The sequence below is a fragment of the Sapajus apella genome, unplaced genomic scaffold (assembly GCF_009761245.1).
Source record: "Sapajus apella isolate SASKATOON/1434 unplaced genomic scaffold, GSC_monkey_1.0 scaffold61, whole genome shotgun sequence".
Taxonomy (NCBI): Eukaryota; Metazoa; Chordata; class Mammalia; order Primates; family Cebidae; genus Sapajus; species Sapajus apella.
In genome coordinates this window covers 389,693-413,803 of record NW_022437001.1, presented here as the reverse complement: position 1 = coordinate 413,803, position 24,111 = coordinate 389,693, and the positions used below count along the sequence as shown (strand labels likewise).

Here is a 24,111-nt window from a genome sequence, read left to right as displayed (position 1 = left end):
GGTGAGAGTCAGGTAACTGTTTACAAAATGGCTCTAATGCACATCACACTTTGAATGAACAAGTGGTGAGAACTAGAGCCTGATGTCCCAGCTGAAGCCCTGTTTCATTTGGCAGGAGAACCAACACATACAGAGAAATGAGGCAATGATGTTGAGTGGATAGCATAGGCCTGCTGCACCTTTTATGATGTGAAAACTATTGAAAAGCAAACCACTTTGTAGGAGTCCGCCAAATAGTCAGAGGTTTCTGATCCTTGGCAATCAGGGGCCTCTTTTTGTCTATCCTGGAGAAACACAGGTCCTCAGTGAGGGAACACAACCAGCAGACACCTGGAACTGAGTTCCTGGCAGCAGTGAGCTGGTGTAATTTCCTGTGGGTTGGCAAGCTTGAATGGCATTGCTAATCCAGGAAAGCTGGGCACAGATGTAAGTTTCATGCCATCACTGCTTGCCTTCCAGGAGCTGCAGGCTACGTCCACCTCCCCTCCAGTAGGATGTAAAGCTTCCTGCAGATGCCTGACTTGAGGAATTTTACTATAAATAAAGCTTCTACACAACTGAATATCCCTACAGGTGGTCCAGAAAGATCCTCCCGTTTTGTCACTCCCTCCTCTTTTTTTTTTTTTTTTTCCCTGCTTAAAAACCCCACCCCACCCCCCCCCCCCCGCCAATTTCCCAGAGAGCAAGTGGTTGCATGGCCCCACCGTTGTGGGCATGGATTTATCTTTATAATCCAGGTTCCCCACAGGCTTCAGGGTGAGCAAAAGCTAGCCTGCATGCAGATGATGGAAAAGTTTTAAAAGCCATTACAGAAGGGGTCCAGATGCACCAAATGTGAAGCTCCTGTAATCAGTATTAAAACGGAGCAAAAGGCCTTTGGTGGCCTCATCTTTGCTGCTCCATGGCTATTACCTCTGCTCCGGCCACCATGGCAACAGAAAAACATCTGGGAGAGCACACAAAGAGCAGAGCATTAAACCAGGAGGGAGACCAATTACTTGTCCTCGGCAATCAGCCCCTGCCTGCTCCACTCCACCTGGCCTATATCTATTTATGAATAGCCACCTACTCCCTTTGCAACCAGGAGGCAAATGCAGCTCTTACACAGCCCCATCTCAAATGCCCTCTTCCATTTTCCGTCCAACAATCCTTCCATTTCATCTCCTCCGACCCACTTTGTCCTCCTCCTTCAGTTCCTACATCACCCTCACTTAGCCTGACAGTACCCTCCTCTCAGACCCTCTCCCCTGTGCATTCAATAGTGGGATTGTCTGGTGGAGGCTGGGGGAGGGCAGGAGCTACAGGAGCTCTGGCTCCCTTATCTTGTTTCCCTGCTGAGCATTGAGCAAGAGAAAGAGTCCCTTTCTGGAAGATTTACTGAGCAAGCCAGGCATCATGTAGCCAAGCCTGTTTAAAGTGGTGGTTTATGGCCAGCTGTTTTCCCTGCAGCTCTTTCAGAGAGATCTCTCACATCAAGACACTGCAAATTTAATGCCTGGAGGGCTAGGAAGAATGATAGCACAACATCACATTACTGCATAATGTTTCCCTTTCCCTGGACATGAAATGGACAAGCCCAAAGGAAAAAGTAATTTCCAATTGGATGAAATGTTCTAAAAGTTTTGGCCAAATTCTGTCCAGCTGTCACATTTAAAGACTTATTTCCTGGTGTAGTATAACAGACCAGGCTCTATCAATGCGGGGAAAGACCCACTGTGTCTGCTTCTAACTTTCCCGGGGACATCACGTGTACAGGTATCCATGCCCTCCCATAAAGTATTTCTTTGGGAGCTTTCCAAGCAAAATGCTGGTCTGACCTTCCATGATAATTGTATTTTACCTTAAAAAAAATCAAATTTTGTTAATGTAAATATTTTGCTTTTATTAACTTTCAGCATTCAGTTTTTCTTAAAAGATATCCATCTTTAAGCAGCTAGTGACCACGTCTGTATTAAAGCATTGGCTGGTAAAAGAAAAAAATTCAAATAAAACTCTCTATCAAAAACTTTTGTGATAAGCCAATTGTTTTGAAATTCTTTTTCTCTGTTGTGTTTTCTAAAGTGAGGCATATTTAACGATGTGCCAATTCACAGTAAGGATATTGTACAGATTTGACTTTACCCCTAAGAGTAGATGTTCTTTAAAAAACATCCTGACATTCTTTAATGAACTCATTTATTCAACAAACATGTACAAGCAGCTAGTGTGTGTTGGGCTAGGCACTGAGTTAGGTAAAGGGAGATAATAAACTAGCACTTAGCACTTACACCAGGTACTGATTTTTTTCTAAGAGATTTGCCTATATAAACCATTTAATTCTCACAATTCTATGAGGTAGGTATTGAATCTGCCAATTTTACAAATGAGGAAACTGAATCACAGAGTCACAGTGCCAGCAAGTGCAAGCCAATCAAGCAGTGTGTGTGGTGAGTCTGGACTCTCAACCTGAATGCCACATTGTCACACAAGACAAATAAGACAAGCTCTTGGTTCTCTTGGGCCTTAATAACAACATAGACCAGGCCGGGTGCGGTGGCTCAAGCCTGTAATCCCAGCACTTTGGGAGGCCGAGGCGGGTGGATCACGAGGTCAAGAGATCGAGACCATCCTGGTCAACATGGCAAAACCCCGTCTCTACTAAAAATACAAAAAAAAAAACAACAAAAAAACATAAACCAGAAAGAAAATAAGGAAAAGAAGAAAGAAGAGAAAAGAAAAGAAAGGAAAGAAAAGAAAGGGGAGGGGAGGGGAGGGGAGGGGAGGGGAGGGGAGGGGAAGGAAGGGAACGGAGGAGGGAGGGAGGAGGGAGGGAAGGAGGGAGGGAGGCAGACAAGTCACCAACTTACGACAAACGTAAATGCTGTGAACAACAATGTGAACAAAGTTTTCTGAGAGCACAGAAGAGGTTGTAATTTATTTTACCTAGGGAGGGATTATTCAAGTCTTCTTAAAAACTGGGCCCTAGCAGGGGAGTGCAGTGGCTCACATCCGTGATCCCAGTGCTTTGGGAGGCTGAGGTGGAGGATCACTTGAGCCCAGGATTTTGAGACTTGCCTGAGAAATATAGCAAGACTCTGTCTCTACAAAACATTTTTTTTTAAATATAAAAAAACTACCCAGGCACGGTGGCACAGGTCTGTAGTACCAGCTACTCTGAGGATTAGCTCAGAGTAATGGGAGGATTGCTTGAGCCCATGAGTTTGAGATTGTAGTGAGCTATGATTGTGCCACCGCATTCTAGCCTGGGTGACAGAGTGAGGCCTTGTGTCTTAAATAAAACAAAAACAGACCTGGGCCCTGGAAAATGGGGTGGCAGTTTGCCAAGCAGACAAGAAGGAAATTCCAGACAGAAGAAATAGTATCAACCAGGCATGGAGGTATCCTGAAAGTCAAGCCATGTTCTGGGAACAACAAATACTTCAAGTGTGGTTACGGTGCAGCATACATGGGCCATGTCCGAGGTTGAGGCTGGCTCTCACTTGTAAGTGGCTTTTGAGCCATGAGACTTTCACAGAGAAATTCAATGAAAAATCAACTTCTGGACTTGGAGCCTAAGAGACTCGCCATGTGAGGGGATACCTCCAACATCCCCCACCCCTTGACTCCATTAGGCAAAACCAGCAGTGGGGCCATGTTTGGGGAAGGAAATGATGACTTTCCCTGAATTTAAAAAAATTTAAAAAGCTCTGTTTTTTTTTTTTTTTTTTTTTTAAGCTTAGAAAGAAGACTTCATATGACCATGTTATTAGGAAATCCTGAAATTTCAAGCAGTGGAGAAACATGTGTATTTCCTACTTCCTTGAAATCTATTATATCAGCTTCTGCCATGAAAGGAAATATTCTTTGGGGCTTCTTCCCCAGCTCACATTGGCCTCATCTGCTGTCTATGAAATGTTCCTCTAGCACAGGGACAGTGAGAGAGGCATGTGGGACAAGGCCATGGCCCCAAAGCCAGAGGTGCTCTGTAGTGGGTGTGAGGGACATAAAGTGAGTTTTGTATACATGTATGACTACGTATCATATTAGAGAAGTTCCTATCCTTTGAGTAACTTTTTGGCAAGACTAGAAAGCCTTCAACTTAAAAATCTAATCAGAGTGAGTTTTACTAACACAAGTCAAAAGTATCCAAGTCTGCTTTGGTTCTAGAACTGCCCTGAATCCTTGCACCGGATGCTTCTTGAATCAGAGCTGAATACTCTCAAAGTGGGTCTCTGACTGAGGGAATTTTCTATCTAATTGGTTTTCAGATTGACGTTACAGTCTTTAGATGGTTGGAGAATTTGATTATAAAAGTTAGCATAGCTTCAATGGGAACCAGGACAATGCTTCCTCCAGGACTTTTCAAGATCAAATCAGGATATGGGGTGGGGGAGAAAATAAAATCTGTGACAGAAGTATAGATGGAAGAATGCTCTTCCAGTGGTGATCACCCCAAGCCCTCTAGCTTTCCAATCCCTAACCCTAATCTGACCCACTCCTTGATCAGCCTTTCCCTTTCCGCAGTGATGAGTAATGTTATACTGGCTTATTGGCCAAAATTGTACAGGACTCTCATCTGGATTAGGAACAAAGATGGCAGCAATAGAAAAGCCTCTCCCAGAAATATGCAGGTTCAGGTCCTGACCACTGCAACAAAGTGAGTATTGCAATAAAGCAAGTAACATTAATTTTTTGGTTCTGAAATACATAAAAAAGTTGTGTTTTTCCTATAATGCAGTCTATTAAGTGTGCAATGACATTGTGTCTACAGAGACAATGTACATACCTTAATTTAAAATACTTTATTGCTAAAAATGCTAATGATCGTCTGAGCCTTCAGCGAGCTATAATTATTCTTCTGGTGGCAGGTCTTGACTTGATGTTGATGGCTGCTGACTAATCAGGGTGGTGGTTGCTGATGGCTGGGAAGGCTGTGGCAATGTCTTATTGTAAGATCACAAAGAAATTTGTCACATTGATTGACTCTCTTTCACAAAGATTTCTCTGTAGCATATGATGCTGTTTGATAGCATTTTACCCAAAATAAAATTCTTTACAATTGGCGACAATTCTCACAAATCCTGCCGCTGGTCTACCAACTAAGTTTATGGAATATTCTAAATCCTCTGTTTTCATTTCAACAGTGTTCATGGAATCTTCACCAGGAGAAGACATCTTAAAAAATATTTTCTTTGTTCATTCAGAAGAAGCAATTTCTCAGCAACTTAGTTTTATCATTAGATTGCAGCAATTCCATGACATCTTCAGGCTTCACTTCTTATTCTAGCTCTCTTGCTATTTCTATCACATCTGCAGTGACCTCTCCACTCAAGACTTGAACCCCTCAAAGTCATCCATGGGTGTTGGAATCAACTTCTTCTAAAACCCTGTTGATGCTGATATTTTGACTTCCTCCTATGAAGAGGAAATGTTCCTAATGGCATCTAGAGTGGTGAATTCTTCCCAGAAGATTTCTTCCTAGATTTATCAGAGGACTCACCATCTATGGCAGCTATGGCCTTACAACATGTATGTCTTAAACAATAAGACTTGACCTTCAAAATGACTTCCTAATCCATGGGCTGCAGAATGGATGTTGTATTAGCAGGCATGAAAACAACATTAGTCTTCTTGTATAGCTCCATCAGGGCTCTTGAATGACCGGGTGCATTGTCAATGAGTAGTAATATTTTTAGTGGAATCTTGTATTTTGAGCAGTAGGTCTTAATAGTGGGCTTAAAATATGCAGTAAACTATGCTATAAACAAACGTGCTGACATCCAGGCTTGGTTGCTTCACTTACAGAGCACAGGCAGAGTAGATTTAGCATAATTCTTAAGGGGTGCCAGATTTTCAGAATGGTAAATAAGAATTGGTTTTAACTTAAAGTCACCAACTGCATTAGCTTCTAACAAGGGAGTCAGTATATCTTTTGAAACTTTGAAGCCAGGCAGTGACTTCTCCTCTCAAGCTTTTAAAGTCTTAGATGCCACTTTTTTTTTTTTTTTTTTTTTTTAAGTACTGGCAGGGTTTCACCATGTTGGCCAGACTGGTCTCAAACTCCTGACCTCAAATGATCCACCTCAGCCTCCCATAGTGCTGGAATTACAGACGTGAGTCACCATGCCTAGCCAGATGGCATCTTCTTTTAATAGAGGGCTGTTTCATCTACATCGAAAATCTATGGTTGAGTGTAGCCACCTTCATCAATGATTTGAACTAGGTCTTCTGGACAACTTGCTGCAGCTCTACATCAGTGCTTGCTGCTTCATCTTGTACTTTTATGTTTTAGAAATGGCTTTGTCCCTTAAACCTCATGAACCACCCGCTGCTAGCTTCCAATTTTTCCTTTGCAGCTTCCTCACTTCTCTCAGCCTTTGTAGAATTAGAGAATTAGGGCCTCACTCCGGATTAGGCTTAAAGGAATGCTGTGACTGATTTGATCTTCTACACAGACCCCTAAAACTTTCTCTATATCAACAATAATACAGCTTTGCTTTTAGTTTCCTGCAAGAACTTTTTCATTGTATTTACAGCTTGGTTAAATATTTGGCACAAGAGGCCTAGTTTTCAGCCTATCTCAGCTTTCCACTTGTCTTCCTCACAAGGCTTGATCATTTCTAGCTTTTCACTTAAAGTAAGAGATAAGTGACTCTTCCTTTCATTTGAACACTTAGATGCCATTGTAGGGTTATGAATTGGCCTAATTTCAATATTGTTCTGTATCAGGAAATAAAGAGTCCTGAAGACAGGGAGAGAGATGGGGAAATGGCCTGTTGGTGTAGCAGTCAGAACACACACAATGTTTATCAGTTAAGTTCACTGTCTTCCATGAGCGTGGTTTCAGGCACCCCAAAACAATGACAACAGTAACATCAGAGACCACTGATCACAGATCACCATAAGAGGCACAGTAATATTGAAAGCATTTGAAATATTGTGGGAATTATCAAAATGTAATGCAGAGACACAAAGTAAACACCTGCAGTTGAAAAAAAAATGGTACCGACAGACTGGTTCAATGGAAGGGTGACCACAAAACTTCAATTTTTTAAAGAGAAAAAAAAGCAATACCTGTAAAGTGCAGTAAAGCAAAGTACAACAAAACAAGGTGTGCCTGTATTTTAAAATTCAATTTAGGCTGAAAACTTCTTTTTTTTTTAAGGAAAGGAGTATGCATGTATTCACTTCTGGAAAGTTTCATTAAAATATATTACTTAACACTTACTGTTGTATATAGTTCTCATTGCTTAATTTTAAAACATCTCAGCTCCTTCTCCAATCTCACCCCCAACTGTAAGCAGGTTTTAGGATAATACTCACATGTCTGTAAAGCACTCTGAGATCCTTGGCTAGAAGATTCTGTATAAAAGCAAAGAAAATTTTGTTTTATTGATTGCTAACACGTGAAGCAATTTTTTGAAAATGCAAATACACCAAATACTTACCTTGTTTAGTTCTTTTTCTTTTATAGCATGTTGCAAAGAATACCACGGATAAAAGTAAGAAGACCAATAAAATCAATGGGATCAACACCATTAGTATAAACTCTAACTGATTTTCGTTTGGGGCAATGTCGGTAGAATTCATATTTGCAGTTAATGTTTCTGTGGTGGTCACTGCAGCAAATGTGACCAAATGTAGAACAGTCCCTTCATTTGGTATTTCTGATGCCTCAGTTGTATCTCCTGAGAGTTCTAATTCCTCATCATTCCCTATGGGAACAGATACAAAATTGAGGTTACCATGGAGACAAAGTTAGTATGTTATAGTGTCAATAATTTTTAAATTATTCCTAGATACATCCGTAATAAACTTGATCCACTATACTTGGCCTCCAAGCTAAGTGTGACACAGAACATTGATTTAACATAAATGAAGCTCAAGCTGGGAGTATAGTGAATGTGAAATCAGAGCTCAGAGAAAAACCTTGCACAAAGGTAGGCAGTTTTGCATTGACCAGACATTTTAGACACACCTAAGCAAAGGGCATTAGGAAGCTTCCTTACATCAAGGGTGATTTTCCAAGCTAAGTCATGTGATATTCCAGGATATCTCCTATAGGGTATGATAATATTTTAATAAAATGCCTGAATACATTTGAATTCACATTTACTAAAAATTAAGTACATGCCATACAGCACTTTTAGATGTAAAGAAATGCAGTCTGTGTCCTAATTTTTTTTTTTTTTTTTTTTTGAGATGGAGTCTTGCTCCATTGCCCAGGCTGGAGTGCAGTGGCACCATCTCAGCTCACTGCAACCCCCACCTCCCAGGTTCAAGCAATTCTCGTGCCTCAGCCTTCAGAGTAGCTGGGATTACAGGTGTGTGCCACCATATAAAGCTAATCTTTGTATTTTTAGTTGAGGCAGGGTTTCACCATGTTGGCCAGGCTGGTCTCGAACTCCTGGCCTCAAGTGATTCACCTGTTTCAGCTTTCCAAAGTGCTGGGATTACAGGTGTGAGCCACTGCGCCCTGTCTATGTCCTATAATTTAAATAAAAGGTTACCTATTAATGGGAAATAAATCTTTGAAAATGAATTGATTGCTCAGATTACAGTATAAGCTTATACGAAATAAGCTTATACAATATAAGCTCAGTCTGCATAGAGCTGAATCTGCTTCTGAAATTATCTGACAGTAATCCTCCTGGACTCTAAATAAAAATATGATGCATATCTCATCGGTAAAGTAAAATTCTCAAGGGGCAGTTCCCTTAGGGACTAAGGAAATGATATCAATATTTAAACTTATTACATACATCTGTAGAGCTTTCTCTAAGGTCAAACTGTAAGCAACTCCATTCTATTTGAACCTCAGAGTATATTGAAAAACCATCCTGGCTCGGTGTAGTGGCTCACGCCTGTAACCCCAATACTTTAGGAGGCTGAGGAGGGCAGATCACCTGAAGTCAGGAGTTTGAGGCAGTTTGAGGAGTTTAAGGTCAGCCTTACCAACATGGTGAAACCCTGTCTTTACTAAAAATACAAAAATTAGCCAGGCATGGTGGTGCATGCCTGTAATCCCAGCTACTTGGGACGCTGAGGCAAGAGAATCACTTGAACCCAGGAAGCAGAGGCTGCAGTGAGCCAAGATCGCACCATTGCACATCAGCCTGGGCAATGAGAGCAAAACTCTGACCAAAAAAAAAAAAAAGAAAGAAAGAAAGAAAGAAAGGAAAAGAAAAACCTTCAGGATGGGAAAGGATACTGACTTGATGACTGTTTGAAAAACCTTCCCTTACCTGTCTAAGTAGTAGTCACGGGTAAGGTGAGCTCAAGGTCTTGGTCCTAATATCATATAATGTTGCCTACCTTTCAGAAGGGCCAAGTGAGGAAAATACCTTGTAAGTTTATGCTACAGAAAACTTATCAAATGAGATAATTTACAGGAAAGTTCTTCTAAGGTGAAAGGAGCTATGCAAATAGAGAAGTCAGCTGCTTTAAACCACACTCCGCAGTATAGGTTAGGCAATCACTGTATAGAATGATCGAACTGGACATCGCAGAGCCAATTCAATAGTTCATCTATCTTTATCATCCCATGATAATATTGCCATAATCCCATGACAACAGAGTCCTCTGATTTTGGTTGAAACAATAAAAATGTTTGGTCATTGCTATGAATTGAATGTTTGATTCCCCTCAAATTCAAATACTGAAGCCCTAATACTCAATGTGATGGATTAGGGCTAAGAGGTGAGGGCTTTGAGAGGTCCTTAGGTTTAGATGAGATCAAGAGAGTGGGGCCCCTATGATGGGATTATTGCTTCTATGAGAAGATAAAGAAACCCGAGTTCTGTCTCCTTGCCATGTGTGGATACGGAAAGAAGGTAGTGAGTACAGGCCAGGAAGAGAGTTCTCACCAAATACTGAGTCTTTCAGCACCTTGGTCTTGAACTTCCCAGCCTCCAGAACTGTGAGTAATAAATGTCTGGTGTTTAAGCCTTGCAGTTTGTATTATTTTGCCATGGCATCTGAGCTAAGACAGTAAGAATCTAATTGTGTTGATTACATGAATAAATACTTCAGTCTCCCACAGCAGGGAATTCATTTGATAATCCCTTTAGTAAATGCAACCCCAAGCCATCAGAATCAATTACAAACTGCAGAGTAAAGTCCCTGGTGTTTCTTACACATATATGCCAATGGCAGGATTGAAAAAAACTACCAATTTTTGAAGAGAGGAGGGGCTTCAAGCCGGCTGGGTAGATGCATCTGGCACTCATCTCTTCCACAAAAAAAGGAACAAAAATAGTGAGTAGATAAGCTACATTTGGAATTGATCATTTAAGAGAGAACACTGGAATTCAACAGAGTAGTGACAGAAAACACTTAAAGCAAGGAAGGAGAGGGAAATGAGGCACCCTTTTTGGCTGAGACTGACTGGGAGCCTGGAGAGGCTCCCCAATATGGGGAAAGGGTAAGTGGTCCATATTTCCACTGCAGACTCCTGCAGCCTATTCATGGGAGAGCCCGCCAACCCTCACAGGCCCTGAGACTAACATCGAGGGCTGCCTGTAGACTGTGCAATGGCACTGCTCCAGAGAGGGACCTCGTGCTGAGTCCCACACACCCCTGAGCCCTATGGCTACAGCACAGTGCTACTTTGAGGGCTCAGCCCCCACTAGACTGTATCTGGTCCTAGGGCCCAACAGCCCCTGCATCTCCAAGTCTCTGGAGCCCCTTTGACACACCCTGTGTGCAGCCAGCACTGCTGCTGGCTGCTGCTGCCAGGGCCAAGGTTGGAGCCACTGGCAGCACCCCTCCCCCACCCCCAGCCAGCAGAGAGGCGCTCACACATGTTTATGTGTCTCAAGGACAAACTCCACTGTCTGTAGCTATTGCTGCTATAAACTGCTGCTGCTAGGGCCAAAGCATGAGCAAAACATGTCCCTGCCCCAGCTGGCTGCTTTTGGTTGCTCCCACCAAAAGCAATCCCATCCTCTGCAGTAGCAGGCAGCAGTATAGTCACTGCTGCTTCCACATGAGCTTTCTATCAGTAGCCTGGGGATTGCTTCACCCCTGCCTATCACAGCCAAATACTGCATGCATCACTAGAGAGTTGAAGAACAGGCCTGCACAGGCCAGCTCTCTCCCAGTCCAGTACTTGAGCATGTCATTTGGGGCCTGGTGATTGCTAAGCCCAGTCCATCACCACTGGCACCACAGTATTCCTCCCAGGGGCCTGACATTGGGCTTACCCACACTGCTGCTACTATCATAGATGGCATCCACCCTCATGTACCACCTACAGGCCTAGGGACTGGCCTGCACAGTCCATTGCAACCACTACCAAAACCAGCACAGGCTACTTGGGACCCAGAGTGTGGTCCTGCCGCTGACAGTGCCAATACCCATGCTGTATCTGCTGCTTAGGGGCCTAAGAATCTGCCTACCTACCTGGTTAGCCACTACCATTCCTAGCACCTAAGCAAGACACCTGGAGGCCCAAGAACCAGCCTGCCTGGACACATTAATACCAGTGCCAGTGTACGCTGCCTTGGGACCAAGGACAGATATGCCCAGCCCACCTCTGTCACCACTGGGGCCTGAAGACTGGCCCACCTGGTATTCCAGTTCCCAGTAAAACTTCACCACAGCCTTCACTAACAACCACATCCTAAGCTGCTGGGAAGCCACAGATACTACTCACACTGGTTCCAGCAGAAGAAACCATATGGAGACTACATTAATGTACCTACCCAGAATCAAAGCCAAAGCACCCTACATAACCAACATCATAGATACACCTTGCTTTCATACGGGAGGAAAAAGTTCTCCCCTATGAAAGTAAAACCAAAAAATTGAAAGAAGCAACTGTTGTACCTGATATACAGATATCAATACAAGGACAAAAGAAACATGGAAAAGCAGAAAAATATGATGCCTGCAAAGGAACATAATAATTCTCCAGCAGCAGATTTCAATCAAAAAGATATTTATGAAATTCCAGAAAAAGAATTCAAATTGTTTATTCTAAAGAAGTTCAATGAGATATGAGAGGATACAGAAAAACAATAGCCAAAATTAAAAAATAATTCAGGATATGAATGAGAGAAATTCACCAAAGAGATAGAGATAAAAAAAAAAAATCTGGACCTGAAGAATTAATCAAATCAAATAAAATACATTTGACGGCTTCAACAATAGACTAGATCAAGCAGAAGGAAAAAAATCTTAGAATTTGAAGACAGGTCTTTGGAAATAACCTAGTCAGATAAAAATAAAGAAATAAGCAAAGCCTATGTGACATATGGAATACCATAAAGCAGAAGGCAAAGAGAAAATCAGTGTTAGAAAACCTATTTAATGAAACAAGGCCAGGTGCAGTGGCTCATGCCTGTAATCCAAGCACTTTGGGAGGCCGAGGCAGGCAGATTGCTTGAGCTCATTAGTTCAAGACCAGCCTGGGCAACATGGTAAAACTCCATCTCTACTAAAAATACAAAAATTAGTTGGGCATGGTGGCTTGCTCCTGTAATCCCAGCTACTCAGGAGGCTGAGGCAGGGGGATTGTCTAAGCCCTGGAGGCAGAGGTTGCAGTGAGCTGAGATCATGCCACTGCACTTCAGCCTCAGCAACGAGCCAGATCCTGCCTTAAAAAAAAAAAAGAAAAAGAAAACCTATTTAATGATAGAATAGATTAAACTTCCCAAGTCTAGCAAGAGATTTAGACATCCAGATACAGGAAGCTCAGAATTATCCAAATAGATACAATTCAAGAAAGGACTTCTCCATAGCACATTATAGTCAAACTGTCAAACATCAAAGACAAAAAAGAATCTAAAATCAGCAAGAGAAAAGCATCTAGTTACCTATAAAGGAACCCCTATCAGACTAACAGTTACTTTCTCAGCAGAAATCTTACAGGCCAGGAGAGAATGGGATGATATATTCAAAGGGCTGAAAGAAAAGAATACAAAACAACAAAAACCCTCTCAACCAAGGACTATATACCCAGCAAAGTTATCCTTCAAAAACAAAGTCTTTCCCAGACATGCAAAAGCTGAGAGAATTCATTACTACTAGACTGACCCTAAAAAGAAATGTTTAAGGGAATCCACTGAGAAGCCTAAGAACAATATCTATCATCATGAAACACATGAAAATACAAAACCCACTGGTAGAGCAACCACAAATACACAGAAAAGATTTAAATGTTACCACTACAGAAAACCACAAAACAATAATAATGGCAAATAAGAGAGAAAGGAACAATGGATAGACAAAACAACCAGAAATCAATTAATAAAATGGGAGGAAGAAGCCCTCATATATAAATAATAACCTTAACTGTCAATGGATTAAGCTGTCTGCTTAAAAGATACAGACTGGCTGAATGGATTTAAAAAACACACAGACATAACACAACAGTATGCTGCCTACAAAAAACTCATCTCACCTCTAAAGATACACATAGACTGAAAGTAAAGAAATGGGAAGAGATATTCCATACAAACAGAAACCAAAAGCAAGCATGAGTAGCAGTACTTATATCAAATAAACAGACTTCAAGTCAAAAACAGAAGAAAGCGACAAAAAAGGCCATTATATAATAATAAAGAGATACATTCAGCAAGAGAATATAGCAATTCTAAACATATGTGCACCCAACACTGGGAGTACCCAGATATATAAAGCAAATATTATTAAATCGATATAATTTTAGATTTATTATTTATAAATAAATAAATATTAGATTATTTATTTATAAATAATAAATTTATTTATAAATACTATTTTTATTTATTAATAAATAAAATTAATTAATAAATAATTATAATTAAATATAAATACAATTAATTAAACAAAATTTATTTAATGATAATTGATTTAATGATAAATTTATTTATTATTTATAAATAAATAATATTATTTATTTAATATGATAGTAGTTGGGAAATTGAATACAATAATAGTTGAGAAATTGAACACCTACTCTCATCATTAGAAAGATCATTTAGATTTTTTAAAAAACAAAGAAACATTGGATTTAAATGGCACCTTAGACCAAATGGACCTAAAGGAACATTTATAGAACATTTCATCAAACAGTGCCAGAATATACATTCTTCTTATCAACACATGGAACATTCTTTAGGATAAACAATGTTAGAACACAAAACAAGCTCAACACATTTTTAAAAATTAAAAGCATATCAAATGTCTTCTCAGATCACAATGGGATAAAACTACAAGTCAATAACAAGAGGAACTTGGACACTGTACAAATACGTAGAAATTAAACAACATGCTCCTGAATGACCACTGAGTCAAGAAAGAAATTAAAGAAGAAATTTTTTAAAAGGCTTGAAACAAGTAAAAATGGAAACACACCATACAAAAACCTTTGGGATACAGCAAAAGCAGTGCTATGAGGGAAGTTTATAGTAATAAATACCTACATCAAAGAAGCAGAAAGATTTTAAATAGACGATCTAGTGATACATCTCAAGGAACTAAAAAAGTAAGAGCAAACCAAACCCAAAATTAGTAGAAGGAAAGAAATAATAAAGATCAGAGCAGAACTAAATGAAGTACAGACTAAAAACAAACAAAACCAATTAACACTACAATGAGATATTATCTTACTCTAGTTCGAATGGTTATTATGGGGCACAGTGGCTCACACCTATAATCTCAGCGCTTTTGGAGGTCAAGGCAGTAGGATCACCTGAGGTCAGGAGTGGAGACCAGTCTGGCCAGCTAAAAATACAAAATTTTTAGCTCTACTAAAAATACAAAAATTAGCCGGGCATGGTGGCACACATCTGTACTCCCAGATACTTGGGAGGCTGAGGCAGGAGGATCACTTCAACCCAGGAAGTGGAGGTTGCAGTGAGCCAAGACCACACCACTGCACTCCAGCCTGGACAACAGAGCAAGATTCCACCTCAAAAAAAAAAAAAAAAAAAAAAAAAGGTTATTGTTGAAAAGGCAAAAGCAATACATGCTGGCAAGAATGCAGAGACAAGGGAACTCACACACCGTTGGTGGGAATGTAAATTAGTACAGCCACTATGAAAAACAGTATGGCAATTTCTCAAAAAAACTAACAATAGAACTACCATACAATCCAGCAATCTCACTACTGGGTATTTATCCAAAGGAAAATAAATCAATATATCAAAGGAATACCTGCACTTGCATGTTAATTGCAGCACTATTCGCAGTAGCCAAGATATGAAATCAACTGAAGTATCTATCAATGGATGAGTGGACAAAGAAAATGTGGTATATACACAATGGAATGCTAGTCAGACATAAAGAATGAAATCACGTTTTGGGCCAGAACATAGATGGAGCTGAAGGTCCTTATGTTAAGTAAAATAAGACAGGCACAGAAACACAAATATCTTATGTTCTTGCTCATGTGTGGGAGCTAAAAAAGTTGATCTTTTGAAGGTAGAGAGCAGAGTGATAAATACCAGAGGCCCAGAAGGGTGTGTGGGTGAGAGTGGGGGAAGAAGAGAGGTTGGTTAATGTGTAGAAACGTGCAGTTAGCTAGACAATATAAGTTCTAATGTTCAACAGTAGAGTAGGATGACTATAGTTAACAATAATATATTTTATATTTCAAAGTAGCCAGAAGACAGGACCTGAAATGTTCTCAACACATAGAAATGATAAATACTTAAAGTGAGGGACACCCCAAATACACTGACTTGATCATTATAGATTTGATCCATGTAACAAAAAATATCACATGTACCCTATAAGTATGTAAAATATTATGTATCAATAAAAATCTATCACTTATTGATCTCTGCCTTCTGAGTTAAGTGGCTTTGTCCTGAATTTATAGTAGTACCCCATTATCCAAGGGGAACACATTTCAAGGCCCCCAGAAGATGCCTGAAATTATTGGTAGTACTGAACCCCATATATACTGTGTTTTTTCTATACATTCCTATGATAACGTTTAATTTATAAATTGGGCACAGTAAGCAATGAACAACAATAACTAGTAATAAAATAGGACAATTACAACAATATATTATAATAAAAGTACGTGCATGTAATTTCTCTCTCTCTTTCTCAAATTATCTTATTATACTGTACTATTTTTGGCCACAGTTGACCATGGGTAACTAAAGCCACGAAAACAAAACTGTGGCTAAGGGGGGACTACTGTATAAGTCTTTGAAATTGGGTAACTCGGTAATGTATTTACATATATGTTAAGCCTTTGATATATCATGTATCCCACTGGACTAGTAAAGGACATTTGTCTTCCAGAAAACCTCCTCCTTAAAGCCATCCTGCTTTCAGAACTACTGCAGCCGGATCAAATAGCATCTTTCACTGGTAACCTAGGCCAGTGAGACTGGTATGCATGGGTATGATGAGGTTGGGTGTGGGGTGTGGAACGGCACATATGGTTGGTGGCTGGTGCAGCTGGTGGTAATAATCCTTGTCCCTAAAGGTCAGTGAACCTTCCTTGGTATCCAGACGTGCCCTCCCTCACTTTACTTTCTTTGGTTACTTCTATGAATCCTGTACCTGCCCTACTATTTCAGCTTCTTTTTTTGAGAATTTACCAAGAACCAGTCTCTGTGCTCTGTCTTTTGTCCATTATCTCATTTTGTCCTCACCATTTTTTCAGATAGACGCTAGGGTAAAGAGGTTATACCACTTGCTCAAGATCATAGAGCTCACAGGGAGGGCTGAAGGCTTACCAGGGGGGCCGATGGCAGAACCAGAGCTTATAACCCCACGCTGTGTTTTCCCTCCCTCGGGGAGGAATGTAATGCCTGCAAATCATAGAGTTTGGCCATAAAGTGGTGAGCGAGAGGGAATCTCCTGCTCCCGTTCCTCCACGTCACCTATACTAGGACGTGGCTTTCTGGCACAAGGCGGGAGAGAGGAAGGGTGTCCAGAAACCTCGGCTTTACTGGGGCTCTTGCTAAGGCTCCTCAGCTCAGACGCGCTGCCTGCGAAGCTGCCCAGAAGCACAGGGTCTTTTCAGCGCCTCTCTGAGGAAGGTCAATGAAGTCCCCAGAACACTTTGCACTCTTAGTCACCATTTGATCTGTGGCCCTGGGTGAAGAGAAAATAGGGGAAAAAAAAAAAAAAAAAAAAAAAACAAGCTAACGAGAATAATGGGAGCATCTCGACAATCAGGAATAAAAGAGAAACAGAAATAAGCATACGAGATAGTCCTGGGCTGTGTATATTTACTTTTCAGCATGAGACAATGCTGTTCATGGGTGGCCCTTGGTGGAATGGTGGAGTTAAAGAGGCTGTAAGTTCTCTCTGCAGTATCCCCTCACACATGCCCTTACATATGTTTTCTGCATTAAGCACCATTTGCTCTCTCAGAACTTCAAGTGGCTATTTAAATAAATGAAAATCGGGATTGTTTCTCTCTCTCTCTCTCTCTCTCTTCAACTCTATGAAAGCTTCAAAATAATAAATAACAGTAACTGGCATTTATTGAATGATTAGTATGCGCTAAGCACTAGGATAAACATGCGCTATCTAATTCCATCTTCACAACTCTATTGTCCACATTTTACAGATGAAGAAACTGAATCTAGAATGTCTTGCCCTGGGGTGCAATCCTGTCATTTATATTGTTTATTTCTACTGATACGGAGGGTTTTGAAGGTGCATTTCCTCAAGCATAGGTGACAAATAACAGATGAGGGTCTGGTCATAGCTCTGCCACTTTGTACTTGTAGAATTTGGGTAAATTACTTTTCCCTTAATGACCTGATGCTCCGATCAGCACAACTAAGGAGTGATCCCCAAAGTCCAGTCTCTTTCCACGTCTCTGTTGATTCCAAAGTGTCTGCCTTGTTTTTAAGTAAAGGGTTTGAATATGTGATCTACACAGGGTGCTAGGGTCAGAAAGGAAGTTTCACTGCCACCCTGTCCTTCCCCCAGTTACTCGCTTTCCTTCCCAAGAAGGAACCACGGTTTCTGTTTCTTTGAGAGAAACTCTATGCATATACAAGTATAAGTATTGTTTCCTGTTTCCTTTTTTAACACAAATGGTAGCACAATTTATATGCTTTCTTCCCCTTGCTTTTTTCACTTAAGATTTTATCTTGAAGATTATTCCACTATAGAGAGTTTTTTCCCCATTATTTGAACGCATTATAATCTATTCCCATTGATAGAGATTTAGATTCTGTTCATCCTTCAGTTTGCACACAGGCAAGCACATTCTACAGTGTATCTAAAAATGGGGAGAGCATGAGAGGGTGTTAGGTGCAGGGTAAGAGAGGACAGCATCTTAGGTGATCTGATCTTAAAAATTCTCCAGCTGGGCGCAGTGGCTCACGCTTGTAATCCCAGCACTTTGGGAGGCCGAGGTGGGCAGATCATGAGATCAGGAGCTCAAGACCAGCCTGACCAACATAGTGAAACCTTGTCTTTACTAAAAATATAAAAATTAGGCGGGTGTGGTGGTGGGTGCCTGTAGTCCCAGCTACTCAGGAGGCTGAGGCAGGAGAATCGCTTGAATCCAGGAGGCAGAGGTTGCAGTGAGCCGAGATTGCACCACTGTACTCCAGCCTGGACAACAGAGCGAGACTCCATCTCAAAAAAAAAAAAAAATTCCCCAAGACAACCCTCCAGTTTTCACATAATGAGAATTGGCAGAAACTGAGGGAAGAACTGGGTGTGCAGGGAGTCTGGGATGTCGAAGGGAGGAAAAGTGAAAACACTGGGGATTGGCTCGAAGAGTTTGTGCAAGGAGGAATCAAGTGTCATCAAAAGGGGAGCTGGCAAACCAGGATGGGCTGTGGAATCAGGTCAGCAGCCAGGAGTGGGTTGCCAAGGTGACAAGGGTGAGAGTTAAGAAAATCAGAAGCGTACAAAAAAAGGTGGAAACCACAGGAGGCACCAAGGGTCACAAAAGTATAAATCCTGAGGGCAGCTCGAGGGATTTTCCCCCAAAGCATGACAGGTATCCCTCCCATGGCCTATGGGCTAACAGCCAGTCTTAATCCAGTGGACATGGGGCCCCCTGAACCCACTGTAGAGCCTCACACACCGCTTGTGGGGCTACAGCCTGTTTAAAGAAACGCTGACTAAGGCCCATAATCATCCGTGGAGATTTCCTGTGGGAGGCATCCTGGGCTTCTTGGATAAAAGTGACCTTTTACAGCCTTGGGATTCCAGCCACTGTGGAGGAAGGCAGAACTCTCCTTCAGGAAATGTCTGGACATGAACCCTGCAGAACATACAGGGGTCCTTCCCGTGCTGCGTTCCAGGACTCCAAGCACATAACTGTGGCATCGTGGAAGGAAGACCGGATTTGAATCAGAAGAGCTGGGCTTGAGACTGGCTGCTGCTTTCTGCAGCCATATCGCCTGGAAAGAATTCCTTCCCCCTCTAATCCTGCATTTCCTAAAAGCCAGAAATGTAGGCCTTCTGCTCTGTCTAGCCCATAGTGTTTGCATGAAAGTAGATTAAATAGGGCCGGGTGCGGTGGCTCACACCTGGAATCCCAGCACTTTGGCAGGCCAAGGCGGATGGATCGTGAGGTCAGGAGATCAAGATCATTCTAGCTAACATGGTGAAACACCGTCTCTACTAAAAGTACAAAATTAGCCGGATGTGGTGGTACACACCTGTAGTCCCAGCTACTTGAGAGGCTGAGGCAGGAGAATCACTTGAACCCGGGAGGTGGAGGTTGCAGTGAGCCAAGATCACGTCACTGCAATCCAGCCTGGGTGACAGAGCAAGACTTAGTCACAAAAAAAAAAAAAAAAAAAAAAAAAGAAAGTAAATGAAATAATAATTGTGAAAATGCTTTAGGAGCCATAAATTACCACACACAGGCCAGGTATTTGTGTCTTTGTTTATTTTCTTTATCCATCACCTGTGCTCTTTCCCCTGTCTCTGTACTTTGTTTCTCTGCTGTTCCACAGAAGGTTAATCTGCCTGGTATAACTTCCTCATGTAGTAACATGAGGAAGCACTGCTGCTTCACTTCCTTATCTAAATTCTGGCATATTTCAGGGTAAAAGAGGTGGGGCTAGAGGTAAAATTAGCAAAGCTGCAGAAGACAAAGATAGGACATAGGGTGAGAGGGCAAAGAGAGAGGCATTAACAAGCAAAAGAACAGAAGAGAAGAAATAAGGAAGACAAGTTAGAAGCGGAAAGGTGTGGGAAGGTCTGTCTTGCGTGGCTCCCCTGCCAGATCCCAGGGTGCAAGGGCTGAGGCTGGTGGCCTCAGAAGCTGCAGATCTGGCAGAAGCCCTCCCTGTTAGGTGGCCAAGTCACAGTCATCACAAGTGACCTCCAATACAAACTCTCTCAGGAAGTCTCCCTCCGTTTCACCATTTCTCTTTCTCTCTGCTCAGATAATGTAGCATTTTAAAGAGATAATGGGCTGGGTGTGGTGACTCATGCCTGTAATCCCAGCACTTTGGGAGGTCGAGGTGGGCGAATCATCAGAGGTCAGGAGTTCGAGACCAGCCTGACCAACATGGAGAAACCCCGTCTTTACTAAAAATACAAAATTAGCCGGGTGTGGTGGCACAAGCCTGTAATCTCAGCTACTCGGGAGGCAGGAGAATTGCTTGAACCTGGGAGGTGGAGGTTGTGGTAAGCTGAGATCATGCCATTGCACTCCAGCCTGGGCAACAAGAGCAAAACTCCATCTTACAAAAACAAAAGAAAACAAAAAAGAGATAATGGAAGTGGTCAGTCATGTGAATGATGAAACTAAGCTGCAATACTTCAGTTTATTGTTAATCCCAAAATCTTAAGATCACTAGATAATAAACTGCACAGTGTACAGAGTCACTTACAAATACTTATTGACAATATTCATGCAGACACATCTTTCACACATCTGGTGAGGATGTATGGAGAAATCCTTGTAAATAGGAAGAAATGTTTGAGGTGAGGCCTGGCAGCCCTAACAGTGGTGCAGCACAGTGTCCCCTTTATCCCTGCCCAGGGATCATCACTAAATGGAAATGGCTCAGCTTCTCAGGGAAGCAAACTAGCTAACTTCTCTTTTTCTGAAAGTGAAACAAATGTGCAACCAATGCATATGTTTATGGCAGCACTATTTACAATAGCAAAGACATGGAACCAACCCAAATGCCCACCAATGACAGAATGGATTAAAAAAATGTGGTACATATACACCATGGAGTACTATGCAATCATAAAAAAGGATGAGATCACGCCCTGTGCAGGGACATGGATGAATTTGGAAGCCATCAACTTAGCAAACTAACACAGGAACAGAAAACCAAACACTGCATGTTCTCACTCATAAGTGGGAGTTGGACAATGAGAACACATGCACACAAAGAGAAGAACAATACACACTGGGGCCTGTCATGTGTGGGGTGCAAGGGGAGGGAGAGCATTAGGACAAATACCTACTGCATGTGGGGCTTAAAACCTTTATGACAGATTGATAGGTGCAGCAAACCACCATGGCGCTCGTATACCTGTGTAACAAGCCTGCACACTCTGCACATATATCCTGGAACTTAAAGTAAAATTTTTTTAAAAAAATCTTAATAAACACAAAGATATGTAAAAAAAAAAAAAAGCAATCAAGCTATAACTTTTAAAGTTAGAAGAAGAAAGTATTATAAATTGACGGAAAGACTGTCACACTGATAATACAATGTGAAACAAAACAATGACAAGAGAGTGCTACTAACCTCAGGATGTTACGAAGTGTGTTGGACCACAATCAGATGCCCCATAGTCTTTCATATGTCAATTATGTGAACTCCATGCACCAATTATTTAAACAATTTTATAGTTCAGATGGTGAAATGAAAGAAAACATGTCAGATATCAAGCCTTCAAACTCTTTCCTGCTTTGTGGAGTAACTGACATGTATGAATTTCAGGATGATCAAGAAATCAAACCCAAAAGTCTGACTCCTTTTCATTCTCTCCTGAACCTCAGTATACAACGAAAACCTGATTTAGTGTTAGAAGGAGGAGAGAAAAACACACCAAGAAGCCTCCCAGTGGTTCTCAGCCTAGTCTGCACATAGAATCACTGAGACACCTTTCAAAAGCCTGATGCCCACACCATACCGAAAACCCATTACATCAAACTACCTGAGGGTACAGCTTCTGTGGAGGCTGACGCAGGAGGATTGCTTGAATCCAGTTCAAGGCTGAGTGAGCTATGATCACATCACTGCACTCTAGCCTCGGTGACAGAGCAAGACCCTGTTCTAAATATCAATAATCAATCAAACTCTTTAGGGGTAGAACCCAGGCCTCAATACTTTTTACAGTTTTCTATATGGCTCCAGGATGCTGAAGTTGAAACTCACTTCTGTAGATCCTGCCCACTTCTTGCCTCCCCTGAACCACACCAGATCATTCCCCGTCTTTTTCTCTATGCTCCTTCTTGGTGAATTTGAGAAGAATCAGAGGGAGTTGGATGCCAAGGGCTTGCCTAGCAGCTGCCAACTCTATCGCCAGAACACAGTAGCTTAAAAATCATCACCGAAGTCTTAAAAACCAGGGAGAGTCTAGCTAGGATATACTGAGCGAGGACTGTGATCATCATGCCTTCCGGAATAAGTCTGAATAAGAGAGACGCATACCAGGGTTTAATCTGCCTCTCCAGAAAAGCTTATTGCTGATAGAACAGCTTGGTGCTTTAAGCCAGTGGTCCTCAAACCTTAGCGTGGATTGGAAACACCTATAGGGCTTCTTAAAGCACAGATGGCTGAGCATAGTCTTATAGTTTGTAATGTAATAGGTCTGGGAGACAGGTCACTCACTCGGTTGCTCAGCCCGAAGTGCAGTGGTATGAACACGGCTTACCGAGGCCTGGCACTCCTGGGCTCAAGCAATCCTCCCACCTCAGCCCACCAAGCAGGTGGGACTACAGACGTGAACCACCACGTCTGGTTAATTTTTGTATTTTTTGCAGAGACAGGGAGTCTCACTTTGTTACCCAGGCTGGTCTCAAACTATTGGGTTCAAGTGATCCTCCTGCCTCAGCCTCCCAAAGTGCTGGGATTACAGGCATGAACCACCAAGTCCTGCCAGAATTTGCATTTTTAACAAGGAATCAGGTTGTGCCGATGCTGCTGGTCTGCAGTTCATACTGGCTGAAGTTGCTCAAACAATCTCATTTAGTTGTGTCTAACTATCAGTCATACCTGTTGTTCTCCACGTTTACTGTGCATCAGCATCACCTGGGAAGTTTTTAAGCCCTAACCAAATTAGTTATTTGAGGATATCTGGGGGTGTGGCCTGGGTAACAGTATTTCTTAAAAGCTTCCCAAATAACTCTGGTATGTATGTATGTTAGGTTGAGAATTACTGAGTTAAATCATAACTGAGTGGACTTTATTTTAATTTGCCATTGTTCATGAAGACAGTCCTCATTAGTTTTAAATGTGATTAGAGAAGACTACACAGAAGCCTTTGGGAACCAACTAATGGAGTATGCACCATTAGTTTAACTCTTGATCTCTTTTTAAAAATCAATTGTTCAGCATCTGTGGAATCTGATTGTGATATAGCCAGGGACAGAATGGGACTAAAATGAGAATAACCACACCAGACTCACCAGGACACAGCCTGGCTGTGAAAGGCTGATTATGTTTGCATAGAGAAGCTAACTTCAAGTGGATGGATGATACCACTTGGACACTGTTGCTCATGGTCCACGCTCAGTGGAGCTGCAACACCAATGCTCACAGACTATAGATGATGGTGCTGGGACACCATTACTCATGGACCACAGATGGTGGCACTTGGACACCATTACTCATGGACCGCAGACGGTGGCGCTGGGACACCATTACTCATGGACCGCAGGCGGTGGCGCTCGGACACCATTACTCATGGACCGCAGACAGTGGTGCTCGGACACTATTACTCAGGGACTGCAGACGGTGGTGCTGGGACACCATTATGCATAGACTGTAGACAGTGGTGCTGGGACACCATTGCTCATGGACCGCAGACGGTGGTGCTGGGACACCACTGCTCACGGACCACAGATGGTGGTGCTGGGACACCACTGCTCACGGACCACAGAGGGTGGTGCTGTGACACCATTATGCATGGACTGTAGATGGTGGCACTGGAATACCATTAGGCATGGACTGTAGACAGTGGCGCTGGGACACCATTGCTCATGGACTGTAGACGGTGGCGCTGGGA

The 24,111-nt window shown here is 41.9% G+C and overlaps 1 protein-coding gene across 2 annotated transcripts in view; it reads right to left on the bottom strand.

Moving 5' to 3' along the window:
• The window catches only part of TMEM154 (transmembrane protein 154), a 58,642-nt gene that overhangs the window by 20,620 nt on the left and 13,911 nt on the right, over positions 1-24,111 (bottom strand). The window contains exons 1-3 of one of the 2 annotated variants that reach the window (XM_032246403.1): positions 19,024-19,502; positions 7,428-7,694; positions 7,303-7,341 (exon numbers count right to left, since the gene is read on the bottom strand). In XM_032246403.1, the coding sequence (XP_032102294.1) occupies positions 7,303-7,341; positions 7,428-7,694; positions 19,024-19,039 (322 nt within the window). In that variant the 5' untranslated portion in view covers positions 19,040-19,502. Of the gene's footprint in view, positions 1-7,302; positions 7,342-7,427; positions 7,695-19,023; positions 19,503-24,111 lie in introns of those variants that run through there. The other variant, XM_032246402.1, reaches the window with a different exon arrangement.